Below are 25,142 nucleotides of genomic sequence, written 5' to 3' on the forward strand. Positions count from 1 at the left end.
TATTAAGCTCTAGCTTGACTCGTCAAATAGCTCGAGTTGCTCGAACTCAAACTTGAATTCGGTCAATGCGAGTTTGAGCTCAAGTTTTGATTTAGTAAACTCGCGAGCTACTCGATTAAATTTGACTCGTTTTGCACCCCTAGATGTGATCATTTTGAGACAATATAGAAGTTATGTGGTAATAAGTGAAATCATAAGGAAATTATATGTAATTATCCCAAGTTTCAACATAGTTTGCTTGTTTGGATTAATGGATAATTTCAGAAACCTCGCCTGAGGTTTCTGACAATTTCACTTGCCTCCCTTGAAATTTGTAAAATAACACTAACCTACCCTATAGTGTCTAATTGGAGGAAAATTACTCATATACCCTAAAATATTATGTCTTATTAGAAATCAACATCTGACAATTAAGTAATTAGGGCACTAATCGACTGTCAGTAACTAATTAATGAAAATAGCTGTTGAAATTTTTTAATGATGAACCTGTAATTAAAAAATGGTGCCAATTAATGTACCAAATATTTGTTCACTCTCAAAATTTGATACACCAAACAACAATATGTCTGGAATTTTTGTGCTCTAAAAAATCTTTACAGTTGCCTTATGATTACACTTACAATATTTGTTCTTGATGCCAAAGGATGAGGGTGATTTTTATGATTTCCTCCTGCAGTTTGACTGGAGTATAGTTTTTGCACATATACTTCACCTTTAAATTGCGAAATTAACACAAAATCACTGTTTTCCTACCTCAAATTTTGATGCTTCAAGTGAAAGTGAGATCCATGTTAATGTTTCTTGGTGCCTTTATATGCAAAATGGTAAAGTCCTAAAAAAATAGCCAATATAATCCAATGCACTAGCTGTTGGTCCAACTTTGTAGAGAAAGTCAGTTGCTACTTATTTTTGTTCTTTGCTATTTACACTTACCTTTTCTCACTTTTATTAATATGTTTTTCATTCCTTTATAATACGCCTTGTACACAAGCATAAAAGGCATTTGTGAAATAAAAGTTTTATTTGTCTTTTCAAAGTACTTTTTTAATGGTACTTTTTTTTATTTGGACTAATTTTGTTATCAAAACCTTAATTTCAGAGAAGGTTAGTTAATTTTATAAACATCAAGAAAGGTCAATAAAATTGTCGGAAACGGAGGCTTCTAAAATTATCCCTTGGATTAAACTTGTTTACGCTCGGGCCTTTTTTGTCACCAACAGTGATAGTGGCATACAGATACAAACACAATATCAAGTAGAAGCACTATAAATGTTCTTTCCCATTCAAATTTGTGTCCAAAAATTTATTTTTTGTTCATTTTATTATGTTCGTGCCCATATTTACCATGTATGTGTCTACATCCTTTAGAGTAGTGTCTCTATCGCACGGTGCCGCGCTGTTACCGTACGTGATCCTAAACTGCACACTCCTAAGTCCCAACATTATCCATGCGATCGTCAGAATACATTCCATTCACTCCCATACCTCACCCACTCTCGGTTCTCTCCCTAATTCTCTGCCTTTCCATTTCAAATAAACAAGCACGCAGAACAGAGTCAAATTGCGCGCCAAAACAGCACAAACAACACAGGATCAGCGCCAAGAAGAAGAAGAAAACGAAGTAGGGGGAAAAAAGCTGTAGAAGGAAAAGGAGGAGGAGGAGCCATCCCAGTCCGCCAGTGTCGTCATCTTCTAATCGGCTTCATCTGCTTCAACGAAAATTCTCTGTTAAGTTTCCTTATTGACCCTGTGATTTTCTTATGTTTAAAGTTCTGGTCTGCAGCACTTGTCTTGCCATGCTTTATCCTCATTTTTCTTGATTCAATCGGTTTTAGATGGCTGAATTTGATCAAAATTTACTAGAATTCTTTGCTTTCTTTTGTCGAAATTTGCTGAATTTGTAAATGCTCATCATCTGTCTGTCAAAAGTCCCTCCGTGAAAATGAGAAGAATACTTCAAACCTTCTCTGTCGTTTTGGTGCAATTTTCGTTGTCTGTGTTTGTTATCTACGTGCTTCTGTGGGTTTTGAAAATTGCGAACATTATCCTCAACTTTCCCTTATTTTTTGATTTGACCCCTGCTGTTTACCAAGTTTTCAATTGTTTACCAAAATTTCAATTCATACTTTATTTCTTGATTCTCAATTAGCTCCCTAGGATTAGAAAAGTGAGTCTTGACTTTATTTGGCATTTCAATTGATCCTAGTTAGCTTTAACTAGTTATATTTAATGTCTGGAATTCATGTAAGCCCCATATAGGACGCAGGTTGTGTATTATAGTTGTTTTGCTTTCTGTATTTGCTCTTGCTTTACTTTGTGGAATGTAATCGTGTGTGTTTATAGCACCGGAAGCTTGAAGGTTAGGCACTTTCCTTTATTTGGTTATCTATGTGTTATGCATTTTCATGTCTTTAAAAGTCTTTTTCTATTAATTAAATGCATGCTATTTTTTTAGTTTGAATTAACTAGAATTTTGGCTCTATTATTATAAGAACGCTAATTAATCTTGCACCCACTTTTCATCAAATGTAAGGAGGTTCTCAGGGCTGATACCTTGATTTTCTTTCCTCCCAACTAAGCTCCTGAATCGACTTCTCTTGTTTTTGTGGAGTGTGTCATCTAAATAAACGATTTTGATCGTTTTCTATCTAAAAATTAAAAAGAAAAATTAACTTTTAGCTAAATGTATAGAATTTTTTTTTTTGGTTAAGTAAAATGTATTAGATGACTTGTTACATCTAGAACCCAATATTGAGTGGTGACTCCTTATTCTTGAAAATCCCATTTCCTAGATTTTACAGGGTACTTGAATTGTCACATTTGCCAAGTCCAATCTTAGGCTCTTTTTCTATTTTCTTTTGTTTTTAATTTATTTTATCAAGAACCAAAAATTTACTTTAATCTTCAACAACTCCTTTTTGCTTCCATTTTATTTTATTTTTATTTTTTTGAAAGATATGTGACGTGAGATCCTCAATCCCTTTGTTTAGTTATTCATTGAAAATGACGCAATTGTTGATTAAGGCTAGGATAGGTAAATTAAGGCAAAGGGCACTGCTGGTATCCAAATTGCCCCTTTCCAGATGCCGGACATTGGCTAAAAGGACTAAATTGACTAAATTGTTGAAACTTTAAAGTTTAGGAACTAAATTAGCTAGAATATAAGTTTATGGATTAAATAAGTGATTTCCCCTTCTTTAATAGAACGTTTAATGGCATATAAGTTTCCTATGTAAACCACATGCATAGAGTGTGCAAGAACCACAAGTTATTTTAAGCAACTACAGTTCAACTTTACTGTAGCTTCAACTTGCATGTAAATCCCTTAGTCACTAATGGAGAACAGAAGAGACAACAAAAAATTAGAAAAAGAAAATTTGTAGGCTGGAGCCACGATTCTCTCCCCTCCTCTCCCCAGCATGGTGCATCCTCTTCTATCCATGCCCCTGCCATGTACAAGCACCCTTCTCCCCCTAATTTTCTCTAGAAGCTGGATCTACTCCAGGTTTGGCTTTACTCTTGCCAAACTTCAACTTAATACAGACATAAATTTTGGGGTGTAAAGTTGTCAGAATATTCTTAAAAGAACTATGGTTTGGGATTTTGTAATATGCAATATGGATTTCTAACTAGTTTTGATAGTTTGGTTAAAATCCCTAAGGAATTTAATGGGTAACGGGGTAATTTGCTCTGGATAGAGCACATTACCTGGTTGCCCGCTAAACTTTTCAAATGGTATAATTTTGGCCACTCAACTTTTAACAGTATGAAGTTACCCGCTCAACTTCCAAATGTGTATATTTTGGGCCATTTTGTCTACTTAGATCGTCAAGTCTGCCACATCTAAGGACTCATGGATCATGAGATATAATCGGAAGCAGACTTGACATGAAAACAGACTTGACATCTAAGGACTCACATGGATCATGAGATGTAATCGGAAGCAGACTTGACAATGAAAACAGACGGAATGGCCCAGAAATATACACGTTTGAGAGTGAAGTGGGTAACTTTACTCTAAAAAGTTGAGTGGTTGAATCTATATCATTTCAAAAGTATAGGGGAAACCAGGTAATTTTCTCAATCTATTTTTCTTTTGCTTGATCGTTATTGGTAGAATGGGAGAAATGCTGATATGCTTTAAGAATCTATTCTCATTTTCCTTTTGAGAATGAAAGAGACTCTAAACATTACATCTAAATGATACAGTTCCACAATCTATCTTCAAAGTACTGAAACTTAGCTCAGGCCACTGGAATTGGAGAGAAGAAGGAGGAGGGGGCACTGTGCTTTGAAGAAGCAAGGAATAGCAGAGTTGTGGCCACTTCTGAATTGTTTTCCTTGGCTCAATTTTGTTTCTAGTCTTTTGTTTATATATTTTTATTACTCTCGTAACAGGAAAGCTTTACAAAAAACCAAAGAGTCATAATGGCTCTTGCAGCAAGCTTCACTTTGGCCTTTCCTTCTATATCTCTATCTTCAAGGACAAGAATTTCTTCATCTGGATCTTGTTATCCTCTCAGATGTTCGATCCAAAACTCTTCCCTCTCAGTTTCAGTGCCTGACACCACCATCTCCAAGTGCAACGAAACCTTGTCAGCAATTCAAAATTCCGGTATAATTGCTTGTCTTCGCGCTGAAAGGTAAAGTCCTATAATCTCCATTTTTTATTTTTTTTTGTCTTCCCATAAATTTCAGCCCTATATGAATCCACGTAAAATATAGGCATTTATAAATTTCTAAGGACAATATTAGTATATCACTTGAGCATAGCATTCTATGTGGCGCAAAAGGTGTTTAGAAGCATGCTTTTGAGATTTTTTCAAAGCATTTTCCTAAAAAGTGCAATCAGAGCCTTTGCCTCCAGTAATACAAATAAGTATTCCAGGTAGTATATGGATGTTGCTTTGGTAATTTTAGCAAGTGGTAGAAGAAGAGCAGCCAAATGACCTTCATTGGATAGAAGATGTACCCAATATAGGAATTATTAGTAGCTTCATACCTCTAGGAGTTCAAGCAAATTGTGAGGTTTGATGGCAGGGGAATTTTTAGTTTTTTTGGTAATAGCTTGTTAAAGGGCATCCTCAAATTGGAAGAGCCACGAATTGATTCTGATTTGGTACTTGATCTACTCCCTGCTATGTCATCTAGTGCAGAATTGGCATTCGAAGCTGCTCGTGCTGCATTAAATGGTGGAATTACTGTGGTAAGTTCATCAGTGTCCTATAAGTTGAGATTTATAAAACAATGGGATTACATTTTACGTAACTATTGGCTTGTTTGGATTAGCTCTTTTTAAAAAATCACACGTTTCTCAATTAAAAAAAAATCTACAGTAACACCCCAGAAAACACATTAAAGATCCAAATTACCAAAAAAAAACCACTATTTCTCCACATAATCTCCGCTTCTCTCTTCACCACCATGCCCACCAGCCTTTGTCTCTCCCCATTTCCTTCTGCCACCGCTCCACCTCCCCTTTCCCCTCCTTAGCCCCCTAAACCTCCCCCACTTTTGCCCTCACAACCCCAACCACATGCCATGTGACTGGGGGTGGAAGAGGGGTAGGGAAGAGGGGAAATGGGAGGGGACTGTGGAGAGAGGTGGCAGAGAAGGAGGGTGGGGTGGCAGAGAAGGAGGGGGAAGGTGGCAAGGGTGGGTGGTTGGCTGGGATTGTAGGAGATGGGAAGGGTAGCAGTTAAAAACAACCTTAATACTATAAAATCACCACTTTGTTTTTTAACAAAAAAAAAACCTATAGTAAAATTTTTTAAAAGCACCCCAAAAAACACCTAAAGCAAATGGGAATGGTTAAGAAAGATAAGTGTTAAATCAAACATTCTGATAAATCATTTGGTTTTTGGAGTTACTGGAAGGTTTGCAAATTTGTTTGGCCTGCTTAATTGCTTATACTTGGTGCCATAGTTATGACCATCAAGAGAAATGAAACGACGACTTACACTATTCGTAGGATGGTAAGTTTCAAACTTTAAAGTTGATTACTGAGAAATGACTTGATGTTCTGCAGCTGGAGATTGTAATGTCCAATCCAGGCGTCTTTGAGGTAATTTTCAACATATCACTTTCCCTCTATGCCAGGTAGTGGCGGCAAACTTGTTGGTTAATATACTGTCCTTTCACAAGACAGGTCTTACAGCAATTAGTGCACGAGTATCCAACAAAAATAATAGGGGTAAGTTTAGGGTTTTTTCCCCAAATCTTCTATACATTTCAACTTGTCTTACTTTTAAGTACGCATCTCAAAGATTCAAAAATGGTAGCTCCATTGGCCTTATGTAGGGTGGATTGTATGCTTGGTAGTTGCTTCTCCTATTGTACACTAACACTTATATATGGGAATATTTTTTTAGCTTAGTGTCAGGCTTGCTTTTAAATAAGCAAGGCAACTAATATTTTACTGGATTTTTGTATATAAAGTTTAGCATTAATCATTGCTATCATTTGTAAAATAATTTTGGATGGAAATTTGTTCCTTTTTGTCAACTCTGGTTGTGTGGAATCTTAACTTGAATTTTTATCGTTTCTACTGTTTACTGGAACAAAAGAATGGCCGGAAACAGTAATAAAAAGAGAAGTAACATTATACAATTTCTTTTTTTGTGCTGCAGGTTGGGACTGTTTTAAATCTTGAAGATGCCAAACATGCTATTAGCCATGGAGCTAAGTTTCTTCTTAGTCCTGCAATGGTAATGGTATGGACAGAACAGAAAGTAGGCTGCACTGATGCTGATTCCTGTAAAAGCCTAGACTGATATATTTGTTTAATTAGATGTTGACTTCTCATTTTCTGTTCAAGGGTATTTTGGATGATGTTTCATGCAGCAAAGCTCTATATATACCTGGAGCCATGACTCCAACAGAGGTAGAATTATTCTTGGCTATCAATACTGCTTTATTGGGTCGGATTTTGTTTAGGAATTCAACGATCTTTGTTGTTCTTGGGCTGAGCTTGCCAATGTAACTTGTTACACCGTATGCTTATGTACATAAGTGTGTCTGATATATTAGGTGGTGATGCCTTGTTGTCCTAAAGATATATTTTCCCAACAAAGATGTTTCCTTTAAAGATGTATTATTTTGTTTAACTTTTATTTGTTTTTCATTATCTTTTAAAGAAATGTATGATTGATAAAGAAAGAAAAGAATAGACAAAGCAAGTTGCTTAGTTATCTTCATACTTATGCAGATATTGTCCGCATTCAGTTCTGGAGCCAAAATGATCAAGGTCTGTAACTCTTCTGCTAATAGGAAACCAAATATTTCAATTGTCACTTCTTGTTATGTTTTTCAATTTGTGTTGTGATATTAAGTTTAATCCTATCTGTCCAATATTCCAGAATTAACAACTTTTTCTTAGAAAATAAATTTTATCTGGTTTATGGCGAAAGACAATATTTTTGTGCAAATCTGATCTGCCTAAATGATATACTGTGTACGGGTGATGACAGATCAATAAATAAGGTTTTGACTGGAGCGCTCTAGAGCCAAGTAATTGATTGATTATACCCAAAGAAGAAAATGAAAACCTAGTGTTTGCTTTCCGAATAGCAGAGTTAACTTAGAAAACATAATACTCTTAATAATAATGCCATGAGGAAGTTTATATTAGAAATCATCTTCTCCAGGTCTGCCTTGTTATCAAATTTGAAGGATTTTGATCTTGTTTGTCTTCATTAGATGTGGAGATAATATTTCAAGATATCGTTGAAATTTTTTGGCATAATCAAGAACATTTGTGTTGTTGTAAGATTTCCTACACTAACAAGCTCTTTAGAATTTTGAATCTTTTCAGATTCTTTCTTTAGGTGAATAATGTCATAAAATTGAAACATATTTTTTGATCTGTTGTGCGATAATTTTGATGGTTATGTTTCTTGTAATCTCATGAATTCATGTTTCCTATTATCATGTGAAGGACTGCATCCTATTATCATGTTTCCTATCATTCTAAATCAACTCTACATAACTCATTTTGGATTAGAAAACAACTTGATGGCTTCAATCTGCTTTTATAAATTAAGTTGAGGCATTATGTAGGGCCAGGGTTTGATCATGGTGGTGTAGTAAGAGAGTAAGAGGGGGAAAGAGAGAGAGGGAGAGAGTATATTAAAAGGATGAGTGAATGGATTTATGATCTGCAAAAGTGAACATTACTATTTATCTCATGAGGAGAAGACCACATTGTTAAAAGAATATAAGTACTCTTGTAGATAAAGAAATTAGTAAGGGTATTCTCATAAATAGTTTGTTAGGTTTGTACTGCTATAAATATTAGTTTGTTACTCATAATATGAGAGTTAGACATTTCTCCCAAAATACATGTTATCGTGGTATCAGAGCTAAAGTCCTAGGGTTAGGGTTAGACATCTAGCAAAAGTCCTGCTCACGCGATACTGTTCATCGCATTACTGTTTACGTGTACTGTTCATCACGAATTTTGATTATTTTTTTTTGTTTGAAGTGATATTCGTTATGGCTGACAATTTATCAAAAGTGTCATGGCGCCCACTAATGTTATGACAATGGTGACGCCTCAAATCACAAATTGAAAGTTGAACGGCACTAATTATCAACAGTGGTCAAAAGCTATTAAGATTTATCTGATAACCTTAGAAAAGCAACGACATCTCGTAGATGACTCTCCTACAGAGGATAACAAGAGACTAATATGGATTCAAGAGGATGCCCAAATTCTTGGAGCACTATGAAATTTTATGGAGCCACGAATTGCTTGCGTGTGTTCTCATTTTGAGACAACAAAAGAAGTTTGGAATTATGTCCGGTTATTATACTGCAGTAATCTTTCACGGATGTAATGCCTCTCTCAAGTGATACTACAGTTATGCAGAGGTAAAGAAAACAAATGCTTGTGCTCAAATTCTTGGCTGGCCTTAAGCCAGAATTTGAACCAATTAAATCTCAAATTTTAGCAGGTGAACAATTATTATCCTTTGCAGAGTTATATGCTCATGTCTTACGTTCTGCATCTAAAGATAATGCACAAGGTGATGGTGTTCTAATTAATAACAAGTCTGCTTTAGTTGCTAACAACAATTGGATAGAGCAACTTAGTTCTGGACGTGAGCAACTTAGTTTTGGACGTGCCTCTAATGGAGGAAGAAGTAGAGGAGGTCGAGGTACCTGTGAGTGCACTCATTGTGGTTTGAAAAATCACACTCGTGATACTTGTTGAGATTTGGTTGGAAAACCTCATCGGTTTGCTAATACGGTTACCACTGACCAAGCTGAATTAGGTTCTTCAGCACAAGGGTCCCAGAAGACTTACCATATCCGAGGAAAATTATGTTAAATTCCTAAAGTGCCAAACTGCAAATCACGCATCTTTTCCCTCTGCTTCTTTAGCATAAAAAGGTAAAGTTATGGCTTGTTTCCTCATATCCTCTAATTCTGATACATGGGTTATTAACTCTGGGGCTACTGATCATATGTCAGGTACTTCTAGACATTTTTGTAATATTCAAAAGTCTACTTCCTTTTCTCATGTTACTTTAGCTGATGGATCTACAACTAAAGTTAAAGGAAAAGGACTAGAAATTAATCCATCTCTTCCACTGTCTTCTGTTCTTTATATATCCAATTTGTCTTTTAATCTAATGTATGTTAGTAAACTTACTAAATTTTTGTAGTGTTCAGTTACTTTTTCTTCTGATTTTGTTGTCATTCAAGATTTGAAGATAAAGAGGATGATTGGTGGAGGGCATGAGCAAAATGGTCTTCATTTTCTAACTCTAATGGTCCGATTGTGTGTTCTGCTACTGTTTCTCCCTTGAAATTAATTGTCGTTTGGGTCATTCATCTCTACAAAATTTGAAGATGTTGGTTCCTACTTGAGTCAATTGTCTTCTTTAGAATGTGAATCTTGTCAGTTAGAAAAGCATCATCGTGTTTCTTTTGCCCCTAGAGTCAATAAATGGGTTTGTGAACCCTTTTTGTTAGTTCATTCTGATGTTTGGGGTCCTAGTCGTGTCACTTCAAAGTTTGGTTTTAAATATTTTGTAATATTTGTTGATGACTTTTCTAGAGTTACATGACTTTATTTAATGAAAGATCGTTGAGAGCTATATTTCATTTTTTGTACATTTGTTACAGAAATAAAGAATCAATTTGATGTACTTATACGTATATTTCGCAGTGCTAATGCGAAAGAATATTTTTCCACTCCTTTTGATACTTTTATGACTAAGTTCAGTATTATTCATTAGTCCTCTTGTCCTCACACTCCACAATAGAATGGAGTTGTTGAAAGAAAAATTGGACATTTAGCCGAAATTGGTCGAACACTTTTGTGGCACATGAATGTGCCTAAACAGTTTTGAAGTGATGCAGTTTTAACTGCATGTTATTTAATTAATCGCATGCCATCTAATATTCTTGGAGGCCAATTACCCCACTCCATTCTTTTTCCTCGTAAACCTGTGTTTAAATTACCTTCTTGTATTTTTGGATGTGTGTGTTTTGTCCATTAGCTTGCTCCCGGAGTGAATAAATTAGATCCTCATGCTATTAAGTTTATTTTCTTAAAATATGCACAAGCGCAAAAATGATATAGATATTATAGTCAAGTTTTAAATCGGTTTTCTACTTGTGTTGATGTTACTTTATTTGAGTCTACTCCTTATTTTATGAAACAAGATATACCTCGTGAGTTAGAACAATGTTTCTCTTTTCCTTCTTCTGTTTTGCCAGTCCCTTCATCTTTATTACTTGAGTTATACAGTCCACCAGATTCCACAACTCGGTTATCTCGTTCTAATCTTTAAATTTATTCTCGTCGTTCTGTAATTGAGAAAGCTCCTGATACATCACGCACTTCACCAATTAACTCTCAATCTTCAAATCCAGGTATGAACCCCTCCTGTGAGTTAGATCTTCCTTTTGCGTTACGCAAAGGTAAGAGGCATATTCTCATCCCATTTTTAATTTTGTTTCTTATTCTCGTATCTCTCCGTCATATTCTTCTTTTGTTGCTTCACTTGATTTTGTATCCATTTTAAGTTTATTACCCATGCTCTCAATCATCCTAGTTGGAGATTAGTTATGCAAGAAGAGATGTTTGCTTTGAAGTAAAATGATACTTGGGATCTTGTCTCTCTTCCTTCTGGTAAGCCTGTTGTTGGTTGTAAATTGGTATACACTATAAAAGTGCAGTTTAATGGTTCTATTAATAGATTGAAAGCTCGTCTGGTAGCTAAAGGATTTACTCAAGCGTATAGAATCGACTGTTTAGAGACATTTTCTCAGGTTGCAAAAATTACCTTTGTTCGTCTTCTTATCTCTTTGGCAGCAGTTTATAATTGGTCATTGCATTAGTTGGATGTGAAAAATGTATTTTTACATGGAGATTTGGAAGAAGAGGTATATATGGAACGATCTCTTGGATTTGTTGTTCATGGGGAGAATTCGCGGTTGGTTTGTCGTTTGAAAAATCCTTATATGGATTGAAATAGTCTCCTAGGGTTTGGTTTGGGCGATTTAGTACTGTTGTTATGGAGTTCGATCTGACAAGATGTGGAATAGATCACTCTGTTTTATTGGCATTCTGATGCTGGTAAAATTTTATTAGTTGTTTACGTGGATGATATTGTGATTACATGTGATGATGTGCGGATCCAGCAGCTTAAGTCCAATCTGCAGGCAAACTTTCAGACAAAGGATTTAGGTCACAGTATTTTTTAAGTATTGAGGTAGTTCGGTTTAAATATGAGATTTATTTATGTCAAAGAAAATATGTATTCGATATGCTGAGGGAAGTTGGAATGTTAGGTTGTTGACCTGTGGATGCTCCTATGGATTCTAATGTGAAATTAGTAGGAGATCAAGATGCATTACTAGATGATCTTGGGCAATATCGAAGATTTGTGGGTAAATTAAATTATCTCACTGTAAGAGGCCTAACATTTCGTTTGCAATGAGTGTCGTGAGTCAATTTTTTGAGACTCCTCGTACCAGTCATTGGGATGCTGTTATACGAATTCTCAGGTATCTTAAAAGTGCTCCCGGAAAAGGGTTGCTGTATCAAAATAATGGACACATGATATTGAAGGATACAGTGATGCAGATTGGGCTGGTTCTGCCTCAGATCGAAAATCAACCACAGTATATTGTGTGTTTGTTGGTGGTAATTTAGTGTTGTGGAAGAGTAAGAAACAAACAGTTGTCTCCAAGTCAAGTGCAGAATCTGAATACCGTACTATGGCTCACACTGTGTGTGAATTGATTTGGTTGAAGAGCATGTTACTTGAAAATGGGTTTGAATATAAACAGTTTATGAATTTAGTGTGTGATAATCAGGCCGCTATTCATATTGTGTCTAACCCAATATTTCATGAAAGGACAAAACATATTGAAGTTGATTGTCATTTCATTTGAGAGAAATTACTTGATGGAGTCATCAAGACATCTCATGTACAATCTGTAGATCAATTGACCGATTTGTTTATTAAGCATTTAGGGGGCTCTAGGGTGACATACATTTGTAACAAGTTAGGTGCTCATGATATATATACTTCAACTTGAGAGGGAGTGTTAAGAGAATATAAATACTTTTGTAGATAAATAAATTAGTAAGAGTATTCTTGTAAATAATTTGTTAGATTTGTACTATTATAAATAGTAGTTGGTCACTCAAAATCGAGAGTTAGACGTTTTTCTCCCAAAATACATGTTATCACACATTAATGTGTGAAAAAAGCTTCTAGTTAGTTCAAATTACAATAATGAGTAAGAATATGAGATCAGCTATGTTTATATGACAATACACGGTGGCTAGAGAAGTGATTTGGCAAAGAAATGAAATGAGCAGCAAGTTTGTTACAACGAAAAGTTGGGTGGTGAAAGTATCTCTCTTATAAAGAGTATCAGAAAGTGGTCCCAAGGTAGGCCCCTAATCTGACACCAGATCCTGTGGGCAGGAGGTTATTCATAAGGAATGGCTCTCTTTTCCCACAGGTTATAATCAAGTAGATGTAAACAAAGTATGTGGTACGCTGGGTTTTCATGGTAGCATGTATCAAGTGGTTCTCTTGGGAATGCCAGGTACATAATATTCATATGTTTCAGTCTTTCCTGGAGGATAAGGAGTGATAGAGACGAACGTCAAATGGCAGCAATTGAGTAAAGTTTATGATAGCTGTGGCAAGGATGCTTCAAAATCCCAGGCTTCATTTTTTGCATGCTTTCGAGATAAGGAGCCTATTTGGAGTTGGATTGTGTCTTTACTAGCATTTATCTAAGTAGTTCTTTAGTTCTTTAATTTTTATGCTATTGGATATATTCTAAATTTTCATCAAGGTATTGTAGCAATGTAGCTTTTGGCAGGAATTTTCCGTTCACTAATTACTGTTTTGGAGTTGAGTAATGGTAGTTTTCTGATTTGGAATTTGTATGAGTTTTGAAAATGGAGTCTTGTTTATTTTTATAATTAAGGAGGGAATCCTAATTCGAAATAGGAGTTAGTTATGAGTCTGTAAATGTTGTACTTCAAGGAGAGAAGACAGATTTCCTACATTAATAAAATTCATGCACACTTGCAATCTTGAAGCTTATAAAATCTTGCTTGAGTTTATGCCTAAATATTCAACAGGGTGATTGCTACAATTCCTTTTTTATTTTTTATTTTTTTAGTCTAAAACTTGAATTTCCTGCAATTTTTTGCTATAATTTACTATTCTGATCCCATTGATGTCTGTTCCTTTGATTGCCCACCCTTATAGTTGTGAATCCTAAACCTCAAAGTACCTATCCACAATTCTGTTGCCCCATCAGCAGCTTTGATGCTCAGTCAAGGAGCCTTTGCCTTTGGCAAATGTCAGGCCATAAGTATCTGGCATGCTGCAAATAATGGTTATCCACCAAAGTGAGTTTCAGAGAGATATTTTATGATATACTTGGTATTCTACTCAACAACTTGTTATTTGATAATTAGATGAGGAGATGTCGTGAATATTCGATGTTACCAACTTCTACAAGCGTAATGACATCATGAAGGATAGATTTAGCAATTCGAGTACCTGGTGGAAACTGATCTTCTACATCAGATCCTCAATCCTCTAGAATGAATCAGACTCTTAAATTTTGCCTTTGATACACATACAGCTCTTGGTTCTAAGGCAGTTTTAACTCTTAATGTGCCTCTAGTCTGAACACGGACATGCCTATTCTTATAGAAGGGAAAACAGGTGATGGATGGTGGTCTTCAATTCCAACCTGTCATCTCCTTGATTTGTAGTTGTTTCCTTTTTGTTATGTTTACTGGTTGTATCTCGTTGATATCAAGCATTAAAGATATAGAGATTTTGCTAGATGTGAAAAGAGGACTGTCATACTTATTGCATATCTATACATGCAGACACCTGCGTTTTCTTTTAAAGAAAAGAAGTAGAAGTCTTGCAAGATTCATTTGAATAACTAAGAGATATAGAATACTTATGTAAGATCTTCTCTAAATTGATGTGATATTTATTTTTAACATCATGTTTGCTGAGTTACATGCAATAGTGGTCAGTGACATTTTTTACTAGCTCTGGTTTTTGCCTATATTACTGATAGACAGCCTCATATTTGAAAAACTTCATTTAACAGCTTCACCTTTAGAGTCAAGAAGAACTTTGTCCAACCCAGTTTAACATTTCTTACTCTTATGGACACAAAACTGCACAGAACCCTTTCCCATGATATCATGAAACTATAAAGTTTTAAAATGGAAAAAAGAAAAAAATTAATTAAAAGGACAAGGAGAACTTTAGTGTTGTTTCCTTACCAGTCTTTTTCTCATTGGTTTGAATGAAAGTAGAGGTTTAAGAAGGGTTGAGTGTTTGCTTAAAATGAGACTTCCCTAGTGGCAGTTGCTTTTGTTTACTTTAAAATCTTTCTCTGGGATGATCTTGCCCTCAAAGTTGTAAGAGCTGAGCTTATAATTAATATTGAAAATTCTTTACCCAGTATGGTACATTTCTTTGCATCATAATTTCATTTTTAGAGAAAAATGTTTGGGAGAACTCAGTGCCATGGGATGTTGCAGTTCCTTTCCCTATTCTTTTCTTTCTTAATGAACTACCGTACCTGTCTTGCTACTGAAGTCTATTAACATCCAGCTGCTAAATCTACTAATCCGAACTTAGTGTCTATGGTTAATTTGGCTGACTTTGAGGGCTTTTGTACCTATTGACTGCAATTATGGTTCAGGTGGTAAAATATTGTGTGTTCTTTTCCTTTTTACTTCCTGTTCCTTTGTTGCAACAGGTGTATCCAGTGTCTGCATTGGGTGGTATCCAATACATAGCAGCTCTGAAAAAGCCCTTCCCTCATATCCCTTTGATTGCCTCTCAGGGCATAACAGTAGGTTTGGCTTCATCTCTCTTAAAAGCCTAGATATTCTTTCCTTAGCACTACGAAGAGGTGATGCTTTCCTGTTAGGATTTTGAGGTGCTCATCCACTATTTTACCTTCTATGAAGTTATTAATTATATCTGTCTAATTTTACTTGTAAGAATGAAAAGGTTGGTGAGAGAGTTTGTATACTAGCTGCCGTCTGAAACATTTGCTTGAAACTGTGTCGAGGAAAGTTAATAGAGGATTTCTCTTTTCCTTATTTTACATTATTTAGGGCTTGGAGGAAGGGTAATTAAGGTGAAAGAAATGCACATCTTTCTGTTTGGGGAGTCTGAGAGACAAACTGAGGATAAGCACGGAACTGTATGTTTTTGTCTAATCAAATCAAGGGACCAATAAATTGGCTTTAATTTTTAGTTGGGAGAATGGTTGCATGGTGATTGGTCAGAATAATCCTTGTTAATGTCTTGCATATTTAAGTGGTTTCTCAGAAATTTGATGTGAATTATGGATTCGATTCATATTACTTGATGAATAACTATGGTTATACTAGCTTATCACAGAAATTCTACAGTAATACACGGTTGTTTCTAAGGGTTAAGTTTCTTGTGATTGTTATTGTTGGGAAATTACATGGATGCTTTGTCTGAAATTGGAAGTTTCTGACCTGCTTACGAAATTACTAAGTACATATATCTGGACATGTGAAAATTTTAATGTGCATGCAACCTGGAGAACTAGCTGGGCTCTAAGCTCATTTTTGTCTGCAATCTTAAAAGATGTTTAATACAGGATACTTGATTTTTCTCCAGCAGGGTTTTCATCTATTTTATTAGTTTCTGTGCTGATTTTGGATACATCTAGTTATTGGATATTGACGCAAAATACTTTTGTATATAGGTTTAGGGTACCTTTACTTTTGTTAGTCTTGGTTGGCTAGTACTTCCTTGTATAATTGAATCTGCCAATCATTTTCTGTTAGTCTTTGTTGGCTAGTGAAAATTGTCCACTTTGCATTGGTTACATTTGATATCTCTAAGTAATGCTGCTTCATGACCTTTTTCTTTTTGTTCTGTTTCAAGCCATACTTTGAATGAACGATGCTTCTTAAAAGGCAATTGGATTCTCTCATTTTGCTTCTCTCTCTTAAAATTCCCCAAACAAAAGAAAAATCTGTGCAACAAGAAAAAGTTTTCTCATGGTTTACCCATTTTATGCTTCATACATGTACGCTGGATCCATCCAAAATGCTTCATATTCTTGGCTTTTGCATGTATTTTGATCTCCTTAAAGTGGTTATCGTCAAGTGCTTGACCTTCATTAACACATCAGCTGTCATTGCAATACTTGTTACGAGTTAGCTACACCTTTTAACACTGATGCAGATTTAGTTGGGGAGTATATTGCTCATGGAGCAACATCGGTTGTTTTGTCTGATGCTATATTCAGTAAGAAGGCAATGGGTGAAAGGAATTTTGAGACCATTTATCAGCTTTCACGTTCTGCAGCTTCCCAGGCGATTGAAGCTGTAGAAAGGTTAGAATTCGCCTAGTAGTGCTTGATTTCTTTCAATAAGAAGAAACTTACTTTTGGTCATTTTTTCTTCATTGCATATATATATATAGGGTAAACAATAAAAAAGTCCCCTGTGGTTAAGCAATCATACATAAAAGCTCCCTGTGGTTTCATATCATACCAGTCGATACCCCGTGGTTTGAATTAACCTGAAAAGTGGACGGAAATCGGCAAAACAGACGGAGCTGAGTGAATAGACGAAAATACCCTTTTGAAGAATGCAACTTGCATGTAAAATTTTTTTTTTTTAAAGTAATTTGTTAAATAGCCTGCCTGAAACCCGCTTGCGGGTTTCCCCCTTATGTAAAATGACTAAAAGCTGCTTTTCTGTTCTATTTATATCAAACACATACTCTCAAACCCTCACCTGAAGGGTGAGGATGAGAGGGGAGGTTTGCTGGGCATCCTAGGGCCCTCCGATGGGCATGTGCAACTCAACGCAGCTTGCATGTAAAAAAATTTTTTTTTTTAAAGTAATTTGTTAAATAGCCTGAAACCCGCTTGCGGGTTTCCCCCTTTTTTTTTTTTAAATAAATTCTATGCTAAAATGACTTAAAACAAAAATAAAAGACTAAAAGTAAATAAAAACTAGCATGAAAAATAAAAATAACAGTAAATAAAAATACACTAAAAATTTGGTGTCTACAGTAGTTACTGAATAATTTGGAAACAGATTGAATGAAGACTCAGAAGAAACGGAAGCTGGTCTCTTATTATTAAAGAGTGAAGGCTAAAATAGGCATATCAGGTGAAAGTTTGTGGTGGAAATCTGTTTTTCGCATATGCACGCGCCTTTGCAGTTCGTTTAAGACACACGCCGAATATTTGACGATTTCCGTCCACTTTTCAGGTTAATTCAAACCACGGGGTATCGACTGGTATGATATTAAACCACATGGGGTTTTTATGTATGATTGCTTAACCACAGGGGGCTTTTTTGTTGTTTACCCATATATATATTCTTGTCTGTCTTGTTTTTACCCATTGTTGCTGCATTTCATCGGAAAATAAGACTACAGAATAAATATAAGTGAACATGAAAAGAGGCAACTTCGAAAGGTTCAGCTCTGTTTCTCTTAGTCATGGAGGCATATCGAGCCTTTTTTTTTTTAACCGTAAAATTACCAGCTCAAACTTGTTTCTTCTGGAGCTTTCAAGTAGTGGTGGCAAATTGGATTTAAATCCATTTATCCATCCAAATAAACCGAGCTTAATTTGAGATGGATGCTTAAGAAAAATTTTATGACTTAAAATGAATGGCCATTTAAATCCAATTAAAATCCAATTAAGGAAACTATAATCCCACAAGTTTCTTACTTTTTTACTCACTCTAGAACTCTCTCTCTCTATGGCATCTGTCTGTCTGTTGGTCGTTCGAAGGCCAAGCATGGTTTTTGGAGACTCCACACTAATTGGCAATTGCAAAACAATAGTCAAAATGTTACTCCGTATCATCATTGATTTATTTAATATTATAGGAAAAGTATTTTTTTTCCCTTTTTTTGGCATTTTACTTCATTTTATAGGATTGGTAACATATGGCCTTTTTTTTTTAATAATTTTACCCTTTTTATTATTGCATCAGTCATTGGCTAACATGCAATTTTGCAGAGAATTTCACTTCAACTATTTCCAATGCTCAGGCAGCATTGGACACCTATTATGATTTTACGCAATGAAAATCAAACTTGGTTTTTTGAACTTGATACAAGCTTTGAGACATCTGGGTGGTTATAGTTCATACAAGATCATGAACTCCAAGATAATTCACTCTTTAAGATTTCTCTATATTGGCTATACCATATGGTCTTTAGAGTTGCAATATACCCAACAGACAATTGTTTGACTAACCCAAGATTAATAAGATTAATTAGAGAGTTGCAATATATTCCCTTTATGTCATTCTTCCATTCCATGATCTCGAATATCTAGTAAAAAGAATATTAATAATAATTTCATAATATAAATATTCATTTCATTTATATATATTCACATTCTCATTTCCTTGCAGATGTTACCGGGAGCTATAATTTCCTATTGCAAACAAATATAGATCACACAATCTCTTGTACCTATGAGTACAACAATTGGATATTCGAAGTTGATGGCATATATATCTACCAACTGGCTGGGCAAGATTTGTTGAATGCCATTTCCTTGGAGAAGGAAGTGTTATTATTTTTAATTTATTACAAAATAATAATTATCATGTAATGCTTTTCAATTCCCAGTTAATCAAAGAATATTGCACCTATCTATAAAATATTTTATTTCTTTCTTTGATTTTGTTCGGCTACTAATATACCAATCCAGAATAAATATCACAGTATAACTAATACCATTATACAAATAATTCAAAATTTTGAAACAAAATAAAATCGAAGATCGTGAACGACTATATTTACAAAATACAAATTCGTTCATGCGTAACAAAACATACAAATAGGCAATGACAAATATTAAACACATGCTAAAAAACTTAATACACCTTAACTAAAAAAAATATATAATAATTACATTTTCAAACGTGGTCATTTATAAACCGAACTTCATATCTAACTATGCTAAATAAAAAAAAAGTGCATCTCTTTCTTTATCTACTTCTTTTGCAAATTTAGCAAAGGCCTCTAAATTTGGGTATTATCATGTTCTTTGAGTGCAGCCTCAAGAATCAGAGCCCATCTCTCAATACGATAAAAATCCTTGAAAAAATCAACTATCTTTGCTCTAATTTCATTATTCAACCATACAACTTGATTGGAATGAAAATTTTCTGCATCACAATTCATCCTAACTCTATCAGCTGTATCATCACTGCAATTTTCAAAAAAAAAAAAGGGCCTTTTTTTCCAACAATTGTAGTTATCTTTTTGATAATTCCACCCATTGGTACAAAACAGTCATAGAGCCTATGCTTTTATACAACTTGCAAACACATCCAAACAAATAGATAAAAACATAATCAATATTTGAGTTGACTATTACTTCACTCATTCCAATAAATCTGATTGACTACAACTGCTTTACTACGAAAATAGTACATGGCTAACTATGACGTACAACAATAATATCAAAACATGAGCAATAACAAGACAAATAGTAACAGCATTAAAAATACACAAAAAGATATGAATAAATATAAACTAAAAATATTTAATGTACTTTAATTTATATTAAAATAACTTTCCAATGCATAACTAAAATTATAATGCAATAAATATACAAATTATACAAATTAAATAGATTTATACAATACAATAAAAATTTTAAAAATATATGACACCACATATAAACATAAATAGAGCAATCCGTTTGGACAGAATAGGGATACCTTCAATTAGAAAAATGAGGATTATGTAAGAGGAATATTTGGTTATATTTTCCATGAATAAAAAAAAAAAAAAAACATAAATAGAGCAATTCTCTATCAACAAAATTAACTAGCTCAAAAACACCTTATTCTCTTATTACTTGGATCCCATACATATAACAAACTGCAACAATACAATTATCCAACTGCAACTCAAGCCCACATACACAATAAACACAGTTATAATAATAAAATTTTTTAACCAGCATGTTTTCCCCTTATCCAAAAGCCCAAAAAGCATACATCCAGTTACACATTGTAAACTCTGTCATAGCAACTTTTATTCCCTCCATCTTTTTCTACTCTGAATGTTTCTAAAGCATTCATATGAATAAATTCTTGAAACTCCAATTGCACAGCTTCAAGGTTATGGTAATAACCATGCATCTGATTTCTTTTTTATTATTTTCTACAATAATTTGACCTTCTTTTCTCTATTTCAATTTACTGACTTCAAAAAACTCACTGAATCAACACTACATCACTATCAAAAACTATATGTACTGAAATTGCTTTCATTTCTTTTTCCTTTTTTCAGATTATATAGTATTGTACACCTAAATTATGATCCAGCACTCAGATCTAAAATTACTAGTCCTTCCATCGGCATTCTTGATGGCCAGATCTTTTATTTTTTCAATCTCACTTTTTCCCCTCTTGCTTTAAAAAAATTGTGATATGCTCTTCTTCCTTGTTGGTCTTATTTTTTTCCCTTAATTTTTAGTTTCTTCAATCTCTACAGTCTATCCAAAAAATCCATTCTCTCTAATATGTACAGTACTTTGAGTCCATATAATGCAAATACATCTAATCCTAATATGCTAAAACACTTATTACCTAAAATGCACAAAAAAATTTTCTGTGATTAAATTATGGGTAAAATACAAGAAACCCCCTTGTGGTTTCGCGAAAAGACACCTTACCCCCTATCATTTAGAAATCTCCACATAAACAACCTAAACTTCATAACTAAAGTGAAAATTGACTTGTAACCGGACATCTAACCTAGTGACGATCGGTATTCACAATATCCTTCAAAAGAGGAAAAAGCAAAAAAAAAAAAAGTCATACTTTCATCTCAACTCAATGCGTGGACTAGTTTTATTGGCTGGAATAAATGCAACTGATATCCTTGAAATTTTCAACTCAATACGTGCAGCAGCTTTAATAGAGCTAGTTTAGTTCCTGCCAAACCTTATCTTGGTTCTGATCCTGATTCAATCTTCTCCCTAAAGGTTGCCTTCGAGCCTCTACTTCTGAGTCAGGTAGTTCACCTCGTGAGAGGATTCAGTAGTAGTAGAAGAAGAGTAGCTGTAGCTACGGGACTCCGCCTCCAAGCGTGGAGAACAAATGCCATATATTGAGTTGAGATATATGGTTCTTGGTTGCTGAAATATTAGTTGTCACTGCTAAAATCGTGACACAAGATGTTGAGGTAAGGTATATTTAGATTAGTAGTCAATAAAGAAAGCAGCAGCACACGTTGGCTGCTTTGTTATATACTACTACTACTTGTTAATCACACCAGGAGCGGATCAAGTCATTGTCTCTCTGACTTTAATCCTTCTTCAAGTGCAACCAGCATCTGAGAAGATCCAACTTTTGCGAAATTGATCTTCAATCTCTTTCTGTGGTGTTGTTTTCCATGGAAGTGCGCAAATCAACCATACAAGCCGAAGTCCAAAAGAAACGAACCCAAAGGACGAAGGATATAGGGAACGCGCTTTTACTTTTACTGTGTTGATTGTCTAAACTGGACAAAGAGATTTTCTGCTCTACCATGGCATTGTCGGAAAAAACCCCGCTAAAGGAAGAGTTACCATGAAAAAACTGTAGCAAAACCAAAACCATTATCAGGGAGTCCGTGGTATGGTCCAGACAGAGTTCTATACTTAGGCCCCTTTTCCGGCTCACCGCCATCTTACCTCACCGGAGAATTCCTGGTGATTACGGGTGGGATACAGCCAGCCTCTCAGCTGATCCCGAGACATTTGCCAAGAACCGTGAGCTAGAAGTTATTCATTCAGGATGGGCTATACTTGGAGCACTTGGTTGTGTTTTTCCTGAGCTTTTATCAAGAAATGGTGTCAAGTTTGGAGAAGCAGTTTGGTTCAAAGCTAGTTCACAAATTTTCAGTGAAGGTGGTCTTGATTATTTAGGTAACCCAAGCTTAATTCATGCACAGAGTATTTTAGCCATCTGGGTTTCACAAGTCGGCTTAATGGGGGCTGCGGAGGGCTACAGAATTGCCGGAGGACCACTTGGGAGGTGACTGATCCTATTTATCCTGAGGGAGCTTTGGTCTTCTTGGATTGGCAGATGATCCTAAGGTTTTTGCTGAGCTTAAAGTCAAGGAAATCAAGAATGGTAGGTTGGCTATGTTTTCCATGTTTGGTTTCTTTGTTCAAGCTATTGTAACTGGAAAAGGACCTTTGGAGAACCTAGCTGATCACCTTGCTGATCCAGTGAAAGTGGTTGAAAGTTGATATCTAGAATATAAAGTTAGACGAGGGTTAGACGAGGGTATTCGACCGGCTGCCGGTAAGTCAGCCGGTTTAAAAGGTAATTTCCACTTTAGTTATGAAATTTAGGATGTTTATGTGGAGGTTTTTAAATAATAGGGGGGTAAGGTGTCTTTTCGCGAAACCACAAGGGGGTTCCTTGTATTTTACCCTTAAATTATTTATTGAAAAACATTTGCTCAATGTTAATACTTTTCCATATGTATAATTGTTACTCTAAAAGTTATTTTTCTCCCTCTATATAAATTTTATATTTTTCCCCCATAATCCAACTTAAAACCTCTCACATGTATAATTATTTTGAGAAAGTTTCTTTTGTTCGTTGTGTGAGGACCCGAAAATTTTCTTATTTTAATAGAATATTACTGGACTATTTAAATGATTATTCACTCATTTTTTTCGAATTAATTATTTCGATCATTTTAAATCCATTTATATGGAACGACGCTTCTTTTATGTTTTTAAAGTGTTTTGTTGAAAAATTCACTTTTCGAAAATTCGTCTAGTTTGGAATGACGAGTACACGTTTTTCGAGGCTATACTTGAATCGGGAGTGTATTAATATTGGAGAATTAAAAATGATCAATGGTAGATTAAGAAAGACTAATTAAGGAATTAATACTCGACTCATGTGAGGATTCACAAGAAATTTATTTATTTTGAAACCCTAATTTGGGCTTATTTAATGATTTAATTATCCATTTATTCCGAATATTATTTTCTAGACCTATTGAACCTAATTACATGGAATTATAGCTTCATTATATTTTTAAAGTGACTTGATTCAAAATTTAATTTCCGAAAGCACGTTTAGTGAGAATAGTGGATAGTGCTTGGAAATTTTAACCGATTGAGAGTGCAATAAGCTTGGAATATTGGAGACTTATACAATGGACCTAAATTAGGTATTATAATGTTTAAATACTCAAGTGATAATTATTAGTATTATCGTTATAAGAATTTCTCGGAGGTTTCGCGTTATAGCGTTAAAATTGACGGTACGCGTTTTCACACGCGCGACTTTATTTGAGGGACTTTAGACCCTTATTTCGGGACAATTAAGAGTGAATAATATTTATATGAACATAAGTGCATTAGAGGTTTAGTGCGCTAGTGAACCAAACGCGAGAGAAAATCGAGCCCTAAACGCACCAAACGAGCCCTAATGAGAGTTGACCTTGGAGTGAATTTACACCACTCATTTTAATCTTCTCTTGGAAGCTAACCTTGATCAAATCTTACTCTCTCTTCTCTCTCCTATTGCCGGCCAGCCCCCTCTCCCTCTCTAACTCCATTGTTTCAAAAATTTCTTCACCAAATCAACAACAAAACTCCAACCAATCTTCACCAAACTTGTAGATCAACTAGCAAACTACTTGGAGGTTGGATCTAGCTAACCAAAGGGCTGCATTTCACGGTTTCTTGGAGCCTCTTGAGGACCGAAATTTGCTGATCTAAAGCACTAAGGAGGTATGACATAATCCAACACTTTAAACTTGGTTTATGGTAGTAGAAATGCATCTCTAAGCACTTGCATGTAAGTGGATGGCTTGATATTGTTGGAAAATTTGAAAAGTGGGCTCTATGAACTCCCACTCTTGGGTTGTTGCTAATAAGAGATTTAATGTTGGATTTAATGGTGGTTTAGTGGTTAAAATGATAGATCTATGGAGTATTATTGTTGGAAACTCAAAGTTGAGGCCATGACAAAAATTTCCGAAACTGCCCCTGCTTTGTTCTGCCATGATAAGGCCAATTTTTGATGATCTAATGGCTTGAATGTGATTTTTATATGTTGTATTAGATGTGTAAAAATTTTCATTGGAAAACATTAACGTTTGGTTGGGCAAATGAATTTATTTGTGAACTAGTCAAGCTGGAAAACTGTTTTCGGATAACCCTGTCCAGCGGTAGCATTTCGACCATAACTTTGTCCTCCAACGTCGAAATCGAGTGCTGTCAGTGGCATTTGAAACTAGACATCCATACCTTTCCAACGGTATAAAATACACGTTCTGGTTCCATGTGTGGGAGCTGAACCATTCGTTTTAAGATAGCTGTCCTGTTTCTCTGTTCTGCTGGAATGATTTGTAGAGGCAGCAACTTGAGGCTCAATTTCGAGCTGGTTGTTTGCCAAATTTCAAAACGTTTTCTTCTGTGAATTTTTAGCCCTATGAATGTATTTTCCAACTCCATAAACCATGCTCAATTCTGAGTTAAGTCGACTGAGTTGTGATCAAAACAAGAACACTGCTCTGTTTTGGAAAAACCTAGTTTTGGACAGATTTGAGATGAGACTTGTT

At 35.0% G+C, this 25,142-nt stretch overlaps 1 protein-coding gene and 1 pseudogene across 6 annotated transcripts; both read left to right on the forward strand.

Moving 5' to 3' along the window:
* Window positions 1-1,392: 1,392 nt before the first annotated feature.
* On the forward strand, window positions 1,393-19,225 carry LOC113697359 (uncharacterized). Of its 6 annotated transcripts, none has more exons than XM_027216946.2 (12): window positions 1,393-1,727; window positions 4,210-4,314; window positions 4,399-4,643; window positions 5,152-5,206; window positions 6,029-6,064; window positions 6,149-6,193; window positions 6,630-6,731; window positions 6,818-6,883; window positions 7,208-7,246; window positions 15,283-15,382; window positions 16,822-16,908; window positions 18,959-19,225. In XM_027216946.2, exons 3-11 carry the CDS (start codon window positions 4,429-4,431, stop codon window positions 16,902-16,904), a joined length of 741 nt encoding a protein of 246 aa, XP_027072747.1. In that variant the 5' UTR covers window positions 1,393-1,727; window positions 4,210-4,314; window positions 4,399-4,428; the 3' UTR covers window positions 16,905-16,908; window positions 18,959-19,225. The 6 variants fall into 6 exon arrangements, with proteins under 6 accessions (XP_027072747.1, XP_071911780.1, XP_071911781.1 ...); XM_027216943.2 differs by having other exon boundaries at window positions 1,395-1,727; window positions 16,758-16,908; XM_027216945.2 differs by having other exon boundaries at window positions 1,396-1,727; window positions 6,630-6,707; window positions 16,758-16,908.
* Window positions 19,226-21,744: 2,519 nt separating this feature from the next.
* LOC113696631 (chlorophyll a-b binding protein 1, chloroplastic-like) lies at window positions 21,745-22,803 on the forward strand (annotated as a pseudogene).
* Window positions 22,804-25,142: the final 2,339 nt, after the last annotated feature.

Source organism: Coffea arabica, chromosome 6e (assembly GCF_036785885.1).
Source record: "Coffea arabica cultivar ET-39 chromosome 6e, Coffea Arabica ET-39 HiFi, whole genome shotgun sequence".
Classification (NCBI taxonomy): Eukaryota; Viridiplantae; Streptophyta; class Magnoliopsida; order Gentianales; family Rubiaceae; genus Coffea; species Coffea arabica.

Coding starts and splice junctions, on each gene's coding strand:
- LOC113697359 (XM_072055679.1), top strand. CDS start 4,429: ATGGCTCTTGCAGCAAGCTTCACTTTGGCCTTTCCTTCTATATCTCTA. Junction 5,207..6,028: donor TAAATGGTGGAATTACTGTG/GTAAGTTCATCA, acceptor GATGTTCTGCAG/CTGGAGATTGTAATGTCCAA. Junction 7,247..15,282: donor CTGGAGCCAAAATGATCAAG/GTCTGTAACTCT, acceptor TTGTTGCAACAG/GTGTATCCAGTGTCTGCATT.